At 38.5% G+C, this 19436-nt stretch overlaps 1 protein-coding gene across 1 annotated transcript in view; it reads right to left on the reverse strand.

The window, feature by feature from the left end:
* ELOVL5 (ELOVL fatty acid elongase 5) overlaps positions 1 to 19436 on the reverse strand; it is a 102819-nt gene that overhangs the window by 24539 nt on the left and 58844 nt on the right. Inside the window, 1 exon segment of the mRNA XM_053710383.1 lies at positions 888 to 1059. Within this exon segment, the coding sequence (XP_053566358.1) occupies positions 888 to 1059 (172 nt within the window).

Consider the following 19436-nt stretch of genomic DNA (forward strand, 5'->3'; position numbering starts at 1 on the left):
GGAGCTCCATTCAGTGCTGCGTACAAAATAAATACTCAAAGTTAGGGTTTGAAAAATCTTTGAGCCATTAGTTCTGACATCATAATTCTCGAATTTCCAGAGCTTGCCATGCGTTCCCAAACAGAAGAGCAGACTATTAAACTGCCAGACAAATTATATCGAAATCTAATATATAATTGTCCCCCTCTGAAACACACGGCTTAACCCCCTTAAAGAAAGCAGAGTATCACGCAGTATAGAATGGCTGTATTTTTAAATGTGATTAACCAATATACAGCTGCATCATGAGCGTAACAGACTATTTGCAATAATATTGCCTAGAGCAATCAAAAAATAATAATATACACAAACCTATAATCATGTAAAAAATGATTGCTAAATAGATGGCAAATGTGCTAGCCAAGATTAAAACAGTTACTGATCTGCTTAACTGCATGGTGAACACCCTCATGCATTACAATATTTAAAGGAATATGAAACAAATTAAATACATTTTATTTTGTGACTCAGACAGAGCATACTATTTTAAAACAAGTTTCCAATTTACATCTTTTATCATATTTGCTTTGTTCCCATGATCCTCTGTGTTGAAGAGATACCTAGGTAGGCATCTGGAGCACTATATGACAGGAAATAGTGCTGCCATCTAGAGCTCTTGCAAATGGATAACATTCTTGCAAAACTGCTGCCATATAGTGCTCCAGAAATGGGCTGGCTCCCAAGCATACATCCATGCTTTTCAGCAAAAGATACCAAAAGAACAAAGATAATTGCTAATAGTTTGCATGCTCTATCTGAATCATGAAAGGACAATTTTGGGTTTCATATCACTTTAACTCATTTATTACAATGTATTTTTGGACTGTCTACATGTATTCACTACTTACAGTGTCCACAAGGAACCCAGTTCATAACAAACCACCAAATATTTAGCATAGACGCATGATGGTAGACGTGGAGCACAGTGATCTGGTGATTGTTCTTCCGAAGAATGAAAAAGAACGTGTCCATAAACTCTATGAGTTTAGAGAAGTAATACCACCACAGGACACGAGTAATCTGGGGGAAAATGGAAATATATTGTAAATACACTTTTTTTCTATCAACATGTCATAATATATATGGGTGGTTTGTTTTATTTAATGGATGTACCCTTTACTATGATATATGTTGGGTAACCTGTATTGCACATGCTCTTTCAATACAAAATGTAATATTAAAAGATGAATCCATTTTATCTCCAATATTAGAAGCAATATCAAGACCCTTTAAGATTAAATTCTTAAATATACATTTACTGCTAACTTTAAAGGGACAGTCTACACTAAAATTGTTATTGTTTAAAAAGATAGATAATGCCTTTACTACCCATTCCCCAGCTTTGCACAACCAACATTGTTATATTAATTTACTTTATAACATTTAAACCTCTAAATTTCTGCCTGTTTCTAAGCCACTACAGACAGCCTCCTGCTCACATGCTGTTTTATTTGCTTTAACAACAGGAGACTGCTAGTTCATGTTGTTCATATAGATAACATTGTGCTCACGTCCGTGGGTTGTGCACAACACAGCTAAAATGAAAGTCATTAGATAATAAATATAGAGGCCCATTTATCAAGCTCTGAATGGAGCTTGAGGGCCCGTGTTTCTGGCGAGTCTCAAGACTCGCCAGAAACGCAAGTTATGGAGCAGCGGTCTAAAGACCGCTGCTCCATAAGCTGTCCGCCTGCTCTGAGGAGGCGGACAGAGATCGCCACAATTCGACCCGATCGAGTACGATTGGGTTGACTGACAACCCCCTGCTGGCGGCCGATTGGCCACGAGTCTGCAGGGAGCGGCGTTGCACCAGCAGCTCGCAAGAGCTGCTGGTGCAATGCTGAATATGGAGAGCGTATTGCTCTCCACATTCAGCGATGTCTGTCGGACCTGATCCGTACTGTCGGATCAGGTCCGACAGACATTTGTTAAATAGGCCTCAAAGTCATGTGATCAGGGGGCTGTCAAAAGAGGCTTAGATACAAGGTAATCACAGAGGTTAAAAGTAAATTAATATAATCATGTTGGCTGTGCAAAACTGGGGAATGGGTAATAAAATGGATTATCTATATTTTTAAACAATATATTTTTGTTAGTTGACTCCTTTAAGGACAGCACTGCAAAAGCATTTAAAACTATAAATTTTCTTAGAAGAATATAAAGGCCTAGGACAAACTCTTAAAAAGCCTCTTCAGTGTTGCTTATGTTACTCCCTTTATTGTGGCCAATTAGGGACATATATAAAGGATGCTTGCACATAGCAGCCAATTACTATGCAGCGTACAGGAGTGTCAGTAGACGGGAATGCTTTCTAGCCTCTCTGGGGGAAGCAGGCAAAATAAATCATGAAAATGCATTGCATTAAATTATGCATAATTACACATTTCCCTGGCCTCTATTACATAAGCTTTAGCAACACTACTAAATTAGCTAAGAGTGCTGTTATATACAGTAACCCATGAAGTCTATGCTTCTATATACATAACTTTTATTATTGTATTTAAAATTATGCTAAATTGCCATTGCCTTAGCTACTATTGAAATAATTGAAATGACTGAGATCAGACTTTGGTCAATCTGGTAGAGTTAGGAAGAAACAAAATGGCTATACTGTATACAATAAAAGCCACATATGTTATGGGAAAGGGAAGCTAAAACAAATGCATAATGTGTATGAGAAAGAAAACCTGATATCCTTAACTAGATGTAAGAAAATAGCTTGACATAAAGAAAGTAGTGTAAAGTGAGAGTGTGAGATGAGGACCCGTCATTGGATAAAGTTTCTTTAGTTCTGTCCCACACAGTATTTCCTATTAAAATGTAAAAATGATAAAGAACAGCATTTCACCCATATGGGGCAAGCTGTAAAGTTTTCACTTATTACATTTGGGCTTTTTATATTCTTAGGAATTGCTTTCCATATACACACGTGAATGGTATTTATGTCATAGCAACTGTTGCTAAAGAATGGCTAATTTGCTTTAGGCAACATTGGCTTGTTTGTGCATTTTCTAGAGGAAGTAGCATGTTGGAAAGTGTTTAATTACAATAAAGTGGCTGAGTTCTTGCAGGGTTTACATGGCATCATTTTCTGCCAACTCTGCCATGCTCTTTTGCTAAATTAGGGGATTGGCAAATGTGTTTAAAATCTAGGAGCAAACCCTTTTTGTGCACCATTGTGATAATTTATTAAAAATGTAGAAAAATACAGTAATCCGTTAATACTTTTTATTCAAGCTTATTTAACACTGAGACAAAGCATTTTTATTGCTGTGTTAAAGCTCTGAGATAATGCTAATAATATGAATAACCTCTTCAGATAATGTTCAAAACTGCTGTGATAGCATTTGCCTTTATTTATATATTATATCCAACTCACAAAGAAAGTCCAGCACTTGCTTGCAAGCTCTCAGCTAAGATTAAAAGCAAAACTGGAAGAGTTAGTTACAGCATCTGGCCAAATGGGACAAGCCCAGGTACCATGTCAAGGTCCCTAATACAGCCATACAAAAGCAAGCTCTCAATCAAACTGGGGACAAGTTTCCTTGACTTGTTCCCAGCTTGTTTGATTGAAAGCTTGCATTTGTATGGCTGTATTAGGGAAAGACCTTCATGTGGTACCTGGGCTTGTCCCATTTGGCCAGATGCTGTAACTAACTAGTGATGTCCGGTTCATGAACGAATCGTTCATTTGAACCGGATCTTTTCACTGAACTGAATGAATCAGTACATCAGACTGAACTGATTCGTTTGAAACAGTTCAGTTCCTGAGTCATCAGCAGCACTCTGGTAATACGATCCTAGAGTGAGTTATGCTCTGCTAACTCCTCCTTTAATGAATCACACAGCAGAATCTCACTCTAGGATCATATTACCAGTGTTGTTGAATCAGTGAACGGTTAGCTAACTCATTTGCAAAGAATCAGTCTGTTAACAGTTCACGGATTCAAAAGAAGTTAACTGTTAGCAAACGACTCAGTGTACTGTTAACAGACAGATTCATTGCATACGAGTTAACTAACAGTACACTGATTCAAATATCAGGTCACACTCACAGCAGTTCTCAACATACCCCTGCATTTACATTAACCCATTCAGCATCCCATGTTTGTGTATATATATATATATATATATATATATATATATATATATATATATATATATATATATATATATATAAAATTTGTTGTTCTTCCTCTATATCTAAGCTAACTTTTACTTAGCAACAGCTACAAATTATATATATATATATATATATATATATATATATATATATATATATATATATATATATATATATATATATATATATATATATATAAATAATATATATATATATATATATATATACACACAAACATGGGATGCTGAATGGGTTAATGTAAATGCAGGGGTCTGTTGAGAACCGCTGTGAGTGTGACCTGTTATTTGAATCAGTGTACTGTTATCTAAATGATTCATTAGAGTTACAGTACACTGAGTCATTTACATACAGCACTGCAGGAAACGAATCTGCGGCTCTACAGTTCACCTACTGAACATGAGGTAGAGCCTCTACCTCATGTTCAGTAGGTGAACTGGTGAATCGGTTCATGAACCGGTTCAGTTAATCGAACCGTCCGAAATGAACCGATTCACCCAAAAGAACCGAACTGCACATCACTATAACTAACTCTTCCAGTTTTGCTTTTAATCCTAGCTGAGAGCTTGCAAGCGAGTGCTGGACTTTCTCTGTGAGTTGGATATAATATATAAATAAAGGCAAATGCCATCACAGTGTATTAATTTATTTTGTAATTTTCCCTATGGGCCTTGCACCCAGACTTGTCTGGGGTTAACTGCCTGGAACTCTGGTGACAGCACAGCTTCCTGAGAGTGCTATTGAGCACCCAGGGCTGTGTACCCAGTCCAGTCCTGTAAAGAAATGGGTGCATTGCTAGGTCGGGGTGTTCTGCCTTACACTGCCCACTGGCAGAGCCGCTACTGGGAGTCAAGGAATGTACAAGCTGTATATGTTGTAATAATAGGAATATTTACAGGGGGTTAAAAACAACTATGTGAATATTCCAGGGATAAAATATGTAAGCTATTTCATCACACAGGTGACAACCCTGCAGCTCTCTCATTGATAAGAAAAAACATAATTTATGTAAGAACTTACCTGATAAATTCATTTCTTTCATATTAGCAAGAGTCCATGAGCTAGTGACGTATGGGATATACATTCCTACCAGGAGGGGCAAAGTTTCCCAAACCTCAAAATGCCTATAAATACACCCCTCACCACACCCACAATTCAGTTTAACGAATAGCCAAGAAGTGGGGTGATAAAAAAGTGCGAAAGCATATAAAATAAGGAATTGGAATAATTGTGCTTTATACAAAATCATAACCACCACAAAAAAAGGGCGGGCCTCATGGACTCTTGCTAATATGAAAGAAATGAATTTATCAGGTAAGTTCTTACATAAATTATGTTTTCTTTCAAGTAATTAGCAAGAGTCCATGAGCTAGTGACGTATGGGATAATGACTACCCAAGATGTGGATCTTTCCACACAAGAGTCACTAGAGAGGGAGGGATAAAATAAAGACAGCCAATTCCTGCTGAAAATAATCCACACCCAAAATAAAGTTTAACGAAAAACATAAGCAGAAGATTCAAACTGAAACCGCTGCCTGAAGTACTTTTCTACCAAAAACTGCTTCAGAAGAAGAAAATACATCAAAATGGTAGAATTTAGTAAAAGTATGCAAAGAGGACCAAGTTGCTGCTTTGCAGATCTGGTCAACCGAAGCTTCATTCCTAAACGCCCAGGAAGTAGAAACTGACCTAGTAGAATGAGCTGTAATTCTCTGAGGCGGAGTTTTACCCGACTCAACATAGGCAAGATGAATTAAAGATTTCAACCAAGATGCCAAAGAAATGGCAGAAGCTTTCTGGCCTTTTCTAGAACCGGAAAAGATAACAAATAGACTAGAAGTCTTACGAAAAGATTTCGTAGCTTCAACATAATATTTCAAAGCTCTAACAACATCCAAAGAATGCAACGATTTCTCCTTAGAATTCTTAGGATTAGGACATAATGAAGGAACCACAATTTCTCTACTAATGTTGTTGGAATTCACAACTTTAGGTAAAAATTCAAAAGAAGTTTGCAACACCGCCTTATCCTGATGAAAAATCAGAAAAGGAGACTCACAAGAAAGAGCAGATAATTCAGAAACTCTTCTGGCAGAAGAGATGGCCAAAAGGAACAAAACTTTCCAAGAAAGTAATTTAATGTCCAATGAATGCATAGGTTCAAACGGAGGAGCTTGAAGAGCTCCCAGAACCAAATTCAAACTCCAAGGAGGAGAAATTGACTTAATGACAGGTTTTATACGAACCAAAGCTTGTACAAAACAATGAATATCAGGAAGAATAGCAATCTTTCTGTGAAAAAGAACAGAAAGAGCAGAGATTTGTCCTTTCAAAGAACTTGCGGACAAACCCTTATCTAAACCATCCTGAAGAAACTGTAAAATTCTCGGCATTCTAAAAGAATGCCAGGAAAAATGATGAGAAAGACACCAAGAAATATAAGTCTTCCAGACTCTATAATATATCTCTCGAGATACAGATTTACGAGCCTGTAACATAGTATTAATCACAGAGTCAGAGAAACCTCTTTGACCAAGAATCAAGCGTTCAATCTCCATACCTTTAAATTTAAGGATTTCAGATCCTGATGGAAAAAAGGACCTTGTGACAGAAGGTCTGGTCTTAACGGAAGAGTCCACGGTTGGCAAGAGGCCATCCGGACAAGATCCGCATACCAAAACCTGTGAGGCCATGCCGGAGCTACCAGCAGAACAAACGAGCATTCCTTCAGAATCTTGGAGATTACTCTTGGAAGAAGAACTAGAGGCGGAAAGATATAGGCAGGATGATACTTCCAAGGAAGTGATAATGCATCCACTGCCTCCGCCTGAGGATCCCGGGATCTGGACAGATACCTGGGAAGTTTCTTGTTTAGATGGGACGCCATCAGATCTATTTCTGGAAATTCCCACATTTGAACAATCTGAAGAAATACCTCTGGGTGAAGAGACCATTCGCCCGGATGCAACGTTTGGCGACTGAGATAATCCGCTTCCCAATTGTCTACACCTGGGATATGAACCGCAGAGATTAGACAGGAGCTGGATTCCGCCCAAACCAAAATTCGAGATACTTCTTTCATAGCCAGAGGACTGTGAGTCCCTCCTTGATGATTGATGTATGCCACAGTTGTGACATTGTCTGTCTGAAAACAAATGAACGATTCTCTCTTCAGAAGAGGCCAAAACTGAAGAGCTCTGAAAATTGCACGGAGTTCCAAAATATTGATCGGTAATCTCACCTCCTGAGATTCCCAAACTCCTTGTGCCGTCAGAGATCCCCACACAGCTCCCCAACCTGTGAGACTTGCATCTGTTGAAATTACAGTCCAGGTCGGAAGCACAAAAGAAGCCCCCTGAATTAAACAATGGTGATCTGTCCACCATGTTAGAGAGTGTCGAACAATCGGTTTTAAAGATATTAATTGAGATATCTTCGTGTAATCCTTGCACCATTGCTTCAGCATACAGAGCTGAAGAGGTCGCATGTGAAAACGAGCAAAGGAAATACCACAATACCCTGTTCTCTGATTACAGACAGCAGGGCACCGAGAACCTTTGTAAAAATTCTTGGAGCTGTAGCTAGGCCAAACGGCAGAGCCACAAATTGGTAATGCTTGTCCAGAAACGAGAATCTCAGGAACTGATAATGATCTGGATGAATCGGAATATGCAGATATGCATCCTGTAAATCTATTGTGGACATATAATTCCCTTGCTGAACAAAAGGTAAGATAGTCCTTACAGTTACCATCTTGAACGTTGGTATCCTTACATAACGATTCAATATTTTTAGATCCAGAACTGGTCTGAAAGAATTCTCCTTCTTTGGTACAATGAAGAGATTTGAATAAAACCCCATCCCCTGTTCCGGAACTGGAACTGGCATAATTACTCCAGTCAACTCTAGATCTGAAACACATTTCAGAAATGCTTGAGCTTTTACTGGATTTACTGGGACACGGGAAAGAAAAAAATCTCTTTGCAGGAGGTCTCAACTTGAAACCAATTCTGTACCCTTCTGAAACAATGCTCTGAATCCAAAGATTGTGAACAGAATTGATCCAAATTTCCTTGAAAAAACGTAACCTGCCCCCTACCAGCTGAGCTGGAATGAGGGCCGCACCTTCATGTGGACTTAGAAGCAGGCTTTGCCTTTCTAGCTGGCTTGGATTTATTCCAGACTGGAGATGGTCTCCAAACTGAAACTGCTCCTGAGGATGAAGGATCAGGCTTTTGTTCTTTGTTGAAACGAAAGGAACGAAAACGATTATTAGCCCTGTTTTTACCTTTAGATTTTTTATCCTGTGGTAAAAAAGTTCCTTTCCCACCAGTAACAGTTGAAATAATGGAATCCAACTGAGAACCAAATAATTTGTTACCCTGGAAAGAAATGGAAAGTAGAGTTGATTTAGAAGCCATATCAGCATTCCAAGTTTTAAGCCATAAAGCTCTTCTAGCTAAAATAGCTAGAGACATAAACCTGACATCAACTCTGATAATATCAAAAATGGCATCACAGATAAAATTATTAGCATGCTGAAGAAGAATAATAATATAATGAGAATCACGATGTGTTACTTGTTGCGCTAAAGTTTCCAACCAAAAAGTTGAAGCTGCAGCAACATCAGCCAAAGATATAGCAGGTCTAAGAAGATTACCTGAACACAGATAAGCTTTTCTTAGAAAGGATTCAATTTTCCTATCTAGAGGATCCTTAAACGAAGTACCATCTGACGTAGGAATAGTAGTACGTTTAGCAAGGGTAGAAATAGCCCCATCAACTTTAGGGATCTTGTCCCAAAATTCTAATCTGTCAGACGGCACAGGATATAATTGCTTAAAACGTTTAGAAGGAGTAAATGAATTACCCAAATTATCCCATTCTTTGGAAATTACTGCAGAAATAGCATTAGGAACAGGAAAAACTTCTGGAATAACCACAGGAGCTTTAAATACTTTATCTAAACGTTTAGAATTAGTATCAAGAGGACCAGAATCCTCTATTTCTAAAGCAATTAGTACTTCTTTAAGTAAAGAACGAATAAATTCCATCTTAAATAAATATGAAGATTTATCAGCATCAACCTCTGAGACAGAATCCTCTGAACCAGAGGAATCATCAGAATCAGAATGATGATGTTCATTTAAAAATTCATCTGTAGGGAGAGAAGTTTTAAAAGATTTTTTACGTTTACTAGAAGGAGAAATAACAGACATAGCCTTCTTTATTGATTCAGAAACAAAATCTCTTATATTATCAGGAACATTCTGCACCTTAGATGTTGAAGGAACTGCAACAGGCAATGGTACTTTACTAAAGGAAATATTATCTGCTTTAACAAGTTTGTCATGACAATCAATACAAACAACAGCTGGAGGAATAGCTACCAAAAGTTTACAGCAGATACACTTAGCTTTGGTAGATTCAGCACTTGACAGCGATTTTCCTGTAGTATCTTCTGACTCAGATGCAACGAGAGACATCTTGCAATATGTAAGAGAAAAAACAACATATATATAAAGCAAAATTGATCAAATTCCTTAAATGACAGTTTCAGGAATGGGAAAAAATGCCAAAGAACAAGCTTCTAGCAACCAGAAGCAATAAAAAATGAAACTTAAATAATGTGGAGACAAAAGTGACGCCCATATTTTTTCGCGCCAAATAAGACGCCCACATTATTTGGCGCCTAAATGCTTTCTGGCGCCAAAAATGACGCCACGTCCGGAACGCCGACATTTTTGGCGCAAAATAACGTCAAAAAATGACGCAACTTCCGGCGACACGTATGACGCCGGAAACGGAAATAGAATTTTTGCGCCAAAAAAGTCCGCGCCAAGAATGACGCAATAAAAAGAAGCATTTTCAGCCCCCGCGAGCCTAACAGCCCACAGGGAAAAAGTCAAATTTTAAGGTAAGAAAAATGTTAAATTAAAATGCATTATCCCAAATATGAAACTGACTGTCTGAAAATAAGGAAAGTTGAACATTCTGAGTCAAGGCAAATAAATGTTTGAATACATATATTTAGAACTTTATAAACAAAGTGCCCAACCATAGCTAGGAGTGTCACAGAAAATAAGACTTACTTACCCCAGGACACTCATCTACATATAGCAGATAGCCAAACCAGTACTGAAACGAGAATCAGCAGAGGTAATGGTATATATAAGAGTATATCGTCGATCTGAAAAGGGAGGTAAGAGATGAATCTCTACGACCGATAACAGAGAACCTATGAAATAGACCCCGTAGAAGGAGATCACTGCATTCAAATAGGCAATACTCTCCTCACATCCCTCTGACATTCACTGCACGCTGAGAGGAAAACCGGGCTCCAACTTGCTGCGGAGCGCATATCAACGTAGAATCTAGCACAAACTTACTTCACCACCTCCATCGGCAAAGTTTGTAAAACTGAATTGTGGGTGTGGTGAGGGGTGTATTTATAGGCATTTTGAGGTTTGGGAAACTTTGCCCCTCCTGGTAGGAATGTATATCCCATACGTCACTAGCTCATGGACTCTTGGACTCTTGCTAATTACATGAAAGAAAGAGCCAGGGCTGTGTTTGAGGTACCATGGCTCATTTTATTGGCACCACTAGAGCCCATGATATCTTTTTCAGGCAGTCCACATAGAACCATAATGGTACATGTTAGGAGTCAAACAGGTTGTGATTGTCTGGAAATAGTACAATGGCCAAGGGGTAGGAGATCAATTTAAAATTTTCAAAGCGAGGGGGGCATTACTGGTACTAAACATAACATATTTGTATATTTATTGTTGCAAAGTTAAAGGTCTTTCACAGATGTGTTACAGTAATCTCATAAAACATTTATATAAATTTTCTTTATATATATTAAAAATGTATACAATATATAATATTATATATACTATCTTTCTAAAAAGATGTTGGTTTGGACATACAGTTAATTCGTTGTTACTGTCCTCATAGCCAAGGAAACTTACAGTTGAGTGGCATCATTGCTAAAGAACGACAGATTGAGTAATGCCTCAACCTTCTAAGTGTCACAATTACACAACAGAGATAAAGGAAGACTCAGATGCTTTTTAACTTAGTATGAACAAAGAAGTTTGAAATGTATGTTTACTTTGTGAACCTGTATCCCCAAAAACTGTTGTACCCGATTTATTATTTATGTGCTTTTGTAACCCTGCTTATTTTTTAAAGGGACATAAAAGTCAGTTTGTACACGTAGGAATGTTATCTATCACCTACTAAAAAAACTGCAGAAATGTTTTAAAAGGAGTTAAATCATCTTTGTTTCTTGTTTATAGTTTAAAGGGACGATTTACCCCAAAAAATGTCAATATGAAAATGGAAGTATGTGAATGCTCGCAAAATTTTTAAAATATATTAGCTTCATGTGAAAATCTTTATGGTATTGAGTTTTCTATATGTCCATAACCTGTAAATCTTATATGGATTCTCCTTCTGTTCAACGTATTGGCTGATTGCACATGAGGAGGAATTTCAGGGACGTCAGACTAAGGGCTAGATTACGAGTGAAGCGCAAACGTTTGCACCAGTGCAATAGGGGGTTTATCGTGAAGTTTTGCGCGCATTGGGCTTACCGCTCGTATTACAAGTTGAAAGTAAACGCTATCGCATGAGCGCAATCACAATTTACTCTAGAATAACTATTGCGACTTCAGAACTCTGGTTAACTGTTTTGCAAAACTAAAAAGTGTCACAAAAATACATTACATAGTACAGTTACACTCATAACAACACCATCTAATAAAATGGTTTTAACTATGTATTTACTGTAAATATTTAACATTCCAATGTTCTGCACATAGCAGAATATGTTCTATGTTATTTCTAAACAGATATCTGTATTTATGTCTCCCTCTCTCTGCAGAACATTGGCTAAATTTAGGATTAACCGAAATTTAAGTTCCCTCTTTCTTGTCCGTGTCCTGCTCCCTTAAAAGTGTATTTTAGAGATTTATGAACTGTCAGGCCTACCTAGTCCAGTAAATCGGATGGCACTCTGTTGTGGTCATTGGATGTAGTCTGAGGGGTCTGGTATGCCATGGAGTTAAACCAACTCCGGAGCGATCACCCTGGCTCAACTAAAATATTATCCATAGCGCTACATCTGCCACAGTGTTTTCACACACACAAACATATATTATATACACACATACATATACACACATATATATATATATATATATACACACACACACATATATATTATACACACACACATATATATTATATACACACACACATACATATTATACACACACACACACACACATATATATTATATACACACACACACACATATATATATATATATATATATATATATATATATATATATATATATATATATATATATATATATATATATATATACACATACATACACATATATATACATACACACACACACACACTCACCAGCCACTTTGTTAGGTACACCTTGCTAGTGCCGGGATGGACCCACTTTTGCTTTCGGAACTGCCTTAATTCTTCACGCCATAGATTCAACAAGGTGTTGGAAACATTCCTCAGAGATTTGGGTCCATATTGACATGATAGCATCACACAGTTGCTGTAGATTTGTCGGCTACACATCCATGATGTGAATTTCCCATTTCACCACATCCCAAAGGTGCTTTATTGGATTGAGATTTGGTGACTGTGGAGGCCATTGGAGTACAGTGAACTCATTGGCCTCTAGTTATCAAGCCGTCAACCTCAAATACGCTGGAATTCCGCAGCGTATTTGTGGCGAGGCTGATTCGCCTAAGTTATCAAGCCCTACACACCGGCAAAAGTAGAATTTTGTGACGTAAGCGACGATCCGCCGGACTCAGTCCGACACAGATCGATTCTTACGTCACTCCAGATGTGCCGAACGAAAGTTCGACACAATCTGACTACTTTTGCTAGAAAGAATCCTATCAGCCAATCGGAATTCGAGGGACGCCATCTTGGATGACGTCACTTAAAGGAATATTCATTCGTCGGGATGATGACTTCGGCCCTGCTGGGTGAACACGACTCAAGGTAGGGAGATCTTCAGGGGGTTAGTGTTAGGTTTATTTAAGGGGGGTTTGGGTGGGTTAGAGTAGGGGTATGTGGCTGGTGGCTTTTAATGTTGGGGGGGTTGTATTTTTTTTTTACAGGCTGATTACTTTGGGGCAATAACTATTGTACCTAGTTAAAATAAATACAAAGTTACCTGTAAAATAAATATAAATCCTAAAATAGCTACAATGTAATTATTAATTACATTGTAGCTATATTAGGGTTTATTTTATAGGTAAGTATTTAGTTTTAAATAGGAAAAATTAATTTAATAAGAGTAATATTATTTAGATTTATTTAATTAATATTTAAGTTAGGGGGGTGTTAGGGTTAGTGTTAGACTTAGGTTTAGGGGTTAATAATTTTATTATAGGTAGCGGCGGTATAGGGGGGGCAGGATAGGGGTTAATTAGTTTAATATAGATGGCGGCGGTATAGGGGGGGCAGGATAGGGGTTAATTAGTTTAATATAGATGGCGACGGTGTAGGGGGGCAGATTAGGGGTTAATAAGTTTAATATAGGTGGCGGCGGGGTCCGGGATCCGCAGGATAGGGGTTAATAACTTTATTATAGGTGGCGGCGGTATAGGGGGGCAGGATAGGGGTTAATAGGTATTATGTAGGTGGCGGAGGGGTCCAGGAGCGGCGGTTTAGGGGTTAATACATTTATTATAGTTGCGGCAGGGTCTAGGAGCGGCAGTTTAGGGGTTAATAACTTTATTTAGTTGCGGGGGGGGCTCCGGGGGCGGTGGTATAGGGGGTAGAACAGTATAGTATAGTGTGGGTGCTTAGTGACAGCTTATCAATAAAGCTGTAAAAAAGCCGAAGAGCAGCAAGATCGGATGAGTGATAACTATCACAGTCCGCTGCTCATCGCCCCGTACTTGGTGCGCGGATTTTTGACAGCTTTTTTGATAACTTTTGCGAACGTATTCAGGTCCGCGGCGGCGCTGTGAGGCGAGCGTATTGGGCCGGCGAATGCAAGAAAATTACGGAGCTTAATAACTAGAGGCCATTATGTTCAAGAAACCAGTTTTGAGGTTTGTGACATGGTGCATTATCCTGCTGGAAGTAGCCATCAGAAGATGGGTACACTGTAGTCATAAAGGGATTGACATGGTCAGCAACAATAATCAGGTAGGCCGTGGCGTTTAAACAATGCTTAATTGGTACTAAGGGGCCCAAAGTGTGCCAAGAAAATATCCCCCACACCATTACACCACCACCACCAGCCTGAACCATTGATAAAAGGCAGGATGGATCCATGCTTTCATGTTTGCGCCAAATTCTGACCCTACCATCTGAATGTCGCAGCTTAAAATCGAGACTCATCAGACCAGGCAACGTTTTTTCCAATCTTCTATTGTCCAATTTTGGTGAGTCTGTGCGAATTGTAGCTTCAGTTTCCTGTTCTTAGCTGACAGGAGTGGTGTTGGGAAATACATCATCATGTACTGTACCACATGTATTTACAACATTAAGGCTGTAGATGGCCCTATACAGTTTAGATTACTAATTGTTTATATCTGTGAACTTGTTCATTCATAACCGGAAGGAAGTTGTGTTCTTTTTCTCTATTGTGTTTTCTCCTCTCTGTGTGCTGACCACTGTTTTACAAGTTATTGATATGTTCTAAATGCTGCTATTGCATCTGTATAAGTAAAGCCTAATGCAGTATTCCTAAAAGCTTCCAGTGCCTTTTTGATACATAACTAACAGGTTATGGGCCCAGACACTAAAGGAAAACTACAAGTCAGTAAGTGTTGCATCTATGATCCAAGTAAATACTGTGTGAGGAAACAAGAGCTGCATCCAATTTACTGAAAGATGGCAAGTGGTTTAGATGTGAAATATGCAATAGCAAGGCTAAACAATACCAACTACCAGCTGTGGAAGTGTAAGTTTGAAATGCTGTTATCGAAAGATGACTTATGGGAGGTGCTGGATACAAACAGACCCACTGAAAACCAGAAGAATGGGACAAGAAAAACAGGCAAGCAAAGCAGTTATAAGCCTCTTAGTGGAGGATGATCAACTCATTCATATAAGAAAAGAAAACACAGCTAAAGGTATGTGGACTGCACTACAAAAACTGCATGAGCGTTCAAACTTAAACAGTAAACTATTGGCTAGATTACGAGTTGTGCGTTAAGGTAAAAAAGCAGCGTTAACAGGTCCTAACGCTGCTTTTTCACTACCGCTGCTATTACGAGTCTTGCAGGTATAGGTGTACCGCACACTTGTTTGGCCTTACTGCAAACCGACTTACGTAAAGTTCGTAAACCCTTTTTTCTATGGGACTTCCATAGCGCCGGTATTACGAGTCTGTCCTGGGAGGTCAAAAAGTGAGCGGTACACCCTACCCCGTCAAGATTCCTAATGCATTTTAAAGTCAGTAGTTATGAGTTTTACACTACAACGCTGTAGCATAAAACTCATAACTAAAGTGCTAAAAAGTACACTAACACCCATAAACTACCTATTAACCCCTAAACCGAGGCCCTACCGCATCGCCGCCACTATAATAAAAATATTAACCCCTAATCTGCCACTCCCGAATCGCCGACACTATAATAAACATATTAACCCCTAAACCGCCGCACTCTCGCCTTGCAAACACTAGTTAAATAGTATTAACCCCTAATCTGATGTCCCTAACATCGCCACCACCTACATTATACTTATTAACCCCTAATCTTCCGCTCCGGACATCGCCACAACCTACATTATATTTATTAACCCCTAATCTGCTGCCTCCAACATCGCCACCACTATTCTAAATTTATTAACCCTTTAAACTTAAGTCTAACCCTAACACCCCCTAACTTAAATATAATTTAAATAAATCTAAATAAAATTACTATCATTAACTAAATTATTCCTATTTAAAACTAAATATTTACCTATAAAATAAACCCTAAGATAGCTACAATATAACTAATAGTTACATGGCATCTAGCTTAGGGTTTATTTTTATTTCACAGGCAAGTTTGTATTTATTTTAACTAGGTAGAATAGTTACTAAATAGTTATTAACTATTTAATAACTATCTAGCTAAAATAAATACAAATTTACCTGCAAAATAAAACCTAACCTAAGTTACACTAAGACCTAACACTACACTACAATTAAATAAATTACCTACATAAAATACAATTAAATAAATAAAATTAGCTAAATCACAAACCCCCCCACTAAATTACAGAAAATAAAAAACAAATTACAGATCTTTAAACTAATTACACCTAATCTAAGAGCCCTATCAAAATAAAAAAAAGCTCACACAAAATAAAAAAAAAACCCTAGCCTAAACTAAACTACCAATAGCCCTTAAAAGGACCTTGTGCTGGGCATTGCCCCAAAGAAATCAGCTCTTTTACCTGTAAAAAAAAAATACACACAACCCCCCCAACAGTAAAACCCACCACCCACACAACCAACCCCCCAAATAAAAGCCTAACTAAAAAAACCTAAGCTCCCCATTGCCCTGAAAAGGGCGTTTGGATGGGCATTGCCCTTAAAAGAGCATTTAGCTCTATTGCTGCCCAAAGCCCTAACCTAAAAAATAAACCCACCCAATACACCCTTAAAACATCCTAACACTAACCCCTGAAGATTCACTTACCGGGAGAAGTCTTCATCCAAGCGGCAAGATGTCCTCAACGAAGCTGGCAGAAGTGGTCCTCCAGACGGCATCTTCTATCTTCATCCTTCCGACGCGGAGCGGCTCCATCTTTGAAGACATCCGGCGCGGAGCATCTTCTTCAAACGACGTCATCTTCAGAATGAATATCACTTTAAGTGACGTCATCCAAGATAGAATTCTATCAGCCAATTGGAATCTAAGGGATGCCATCTTGGATGACATCACTTAAAGTGATATTCATTCCGAAGAAAACGTCATTTGAAGAGGATGCTCCACGCTGGATGTCTTGAAGATGGAGCCGCTCCGCATCGGAAGGATGAAGATAGAAAATGCCGTCTGGATGAAGACTTCTGCCCGTCTGGAGGACCACTTCTGCCGGCTTTGTTGAGGACATCTTGCCGCTTGGATGAAGACTTCTCTCGGTAAGTGAATCTTCAGGGGTTAGTGTTAGGATTTTTTAAGGGTGTATTGGGTGGATTTATTTTTTAGGTTAGGGCTTTGGGCAGCAATAGAGCTAAATGCCCTTTTAAGGGCAATGCCCATCCAAATGCCCTTTTCAGTTTTTTTAGTTAGGCTTTTATTTGGGGGGTTGGTTGTTTGGGTGGTGGGTTTTACTGTTGGGGGGTTGTTTGTATTTTTTTTTTTTACAGGTAAAAGAGCTGATTTCTTTGGGGCAATGCCCCGCAAAAGGCCCTTTTAAGGGCTATTGGTAGTTTAGTTTAGGCTAGGTTTTTTTTATTTTGGGTGGGCTTTTTTTTATTTTGATAGGGCTCTTAGATTAGGTGTAATTAGTTTAAAGATCTGTAATTTGTTTTTTTATTTTCTGTAATATAGTGTTTTTTTGTGATTTAGCCAATTTAATTTAATTAATTGTATTTAATGTAGGTGATTTATTTAATTGTAGTGTAGTGTTAGGCGTTATTGTAACATAGGTTAGGTTTTATTTTACAGGTAAATTTGTATTTATTTTAGCTAGGTAGTTATTAAATAGTTTATAACTATTCTACCTAGTTAAAATAAATACAATCTTGCCTGTAAAATAAAAATAAACCTTAAGCTAGCTACAATGTAACTATTAGTTATATTGTAGCTAGCTTAGGGTTTATTTTATAGGTAAGTATTTAGTTTTAAATAGGAATAATTTAGTTATTAATAGTAATTTTTATTTAGATTTATTTAATTTATATTTAAGTTAGGGGGTGTTAGGGTTAGACTTAGGGGTTAATAAATTTATTATACTAGTGGCGGCGACGTTGGGGGCGGCAGATTAGGGGTTAATAAATGTAGGTAGGTTGCGGCGACATTGGGGGAGGGAGTTTAGGGGTTAATAAATATAATGTAGATGTCGGCAATGTTGGGGGCAGCAGATTAGGGGTTAATAAGTATAATGCAGGTGTCGGCGAAGTTGGGGGTTGCAGATTAGGGGTTAAGTGTAAGAATAGGGGTGTTTAGACTCGGGGTTCATGTTAGGGTGTTAGGTGTAAACATAAATTTTGTTTCCCCATAGGAATCAATGGGGCTGCGCTACTGAGCTTTACGCTGCTTTTTTGCAGGTATTAGACTTTTTGTCAGCCGGCTCTCCCCATTGATGTCTATGGGGAAATCGTGCACGAGCACCTACGACCAGCTCACCGCTGACTTAAGCAGCGCTGGTATTGGAGTGCGGTATGGTGCACAATTTTGCTCTACGCTCACTTCTTGCCTTTTAACGCCGGGTTTGTAAAAACCTGTAATACTAGCGCTGCAGGTAAGTGAGCGGTGAGAAAAAACTGCACGTTAGCACTGCATAGCTCATAACGCAAAACTCGTAATCTAGGCATATATTTAATGTGCAGACTGTATAAGATGAGGCTGGAAAACATAATTTATGCTTACCTGATAAATTTATTTCTCTTGTAGTGTATCCAGTCCACGGATCATCCATTACTTGTGGGATATTCTCCTTCCCAACAGGAAGTTGCAAGAGGATCAACCACAGCAAAGCTGCTATATAGCTCCTCCCCTAACTGTCATATCCAGTCATTCGACCGAAAACAAACAGAGAAAGGAGAAACCATAGGGTGCAGTGGTGACTGTAGTTTAATTAAAATTTAGACCTGCCTTAAAAGGACAGGGCGGGCCGTGGACTGGATACACTACAAGAGAAATAAATTTATCAGGTAAGCATAAATTATGTTTTCTCTTGTTAAGTGTATCCAGTCCACGGATCATCCAATACTTGTGGGATACCAATACCAAAGCTAAAGTACACGGATGATGGGAGGGACAAGGCAGGATTAAGCGGAAGGAACCACTGCCCGAAGAACCTCTCTCCCAAACACAGCCTCCGAAGAAGCAAAAGTATCAAATTTGTAAAATTTTGAAAAAGTGTGAAGCAAAGACCAAGTCGCAGCCTTGCAAATCTGTTCAACAGAGGCCTCATTTTTGAAGGCCCAGATGGAAGCCACAGCTCTAGTAGAATGAGCTGTAATCCTTTCAGGGGGCTGCTGTCCAGCAGTCTCATAGGCTAGGCTTATTACGCTCCGAAGCAAA

This window comes from Bombina bombina, chromosome 4 (genome assembly GCF_027579735.1).
Source record: "Bombina bombina isolate aBomBom1 chromosome 4, aBomBom1.pri, whole genome shotgun sequence".
NCBI lineage: Eukaryota > Metazoa > Chordata > Amphibia > Anura > Bombinatoridae > Bombina > Bombina bombina.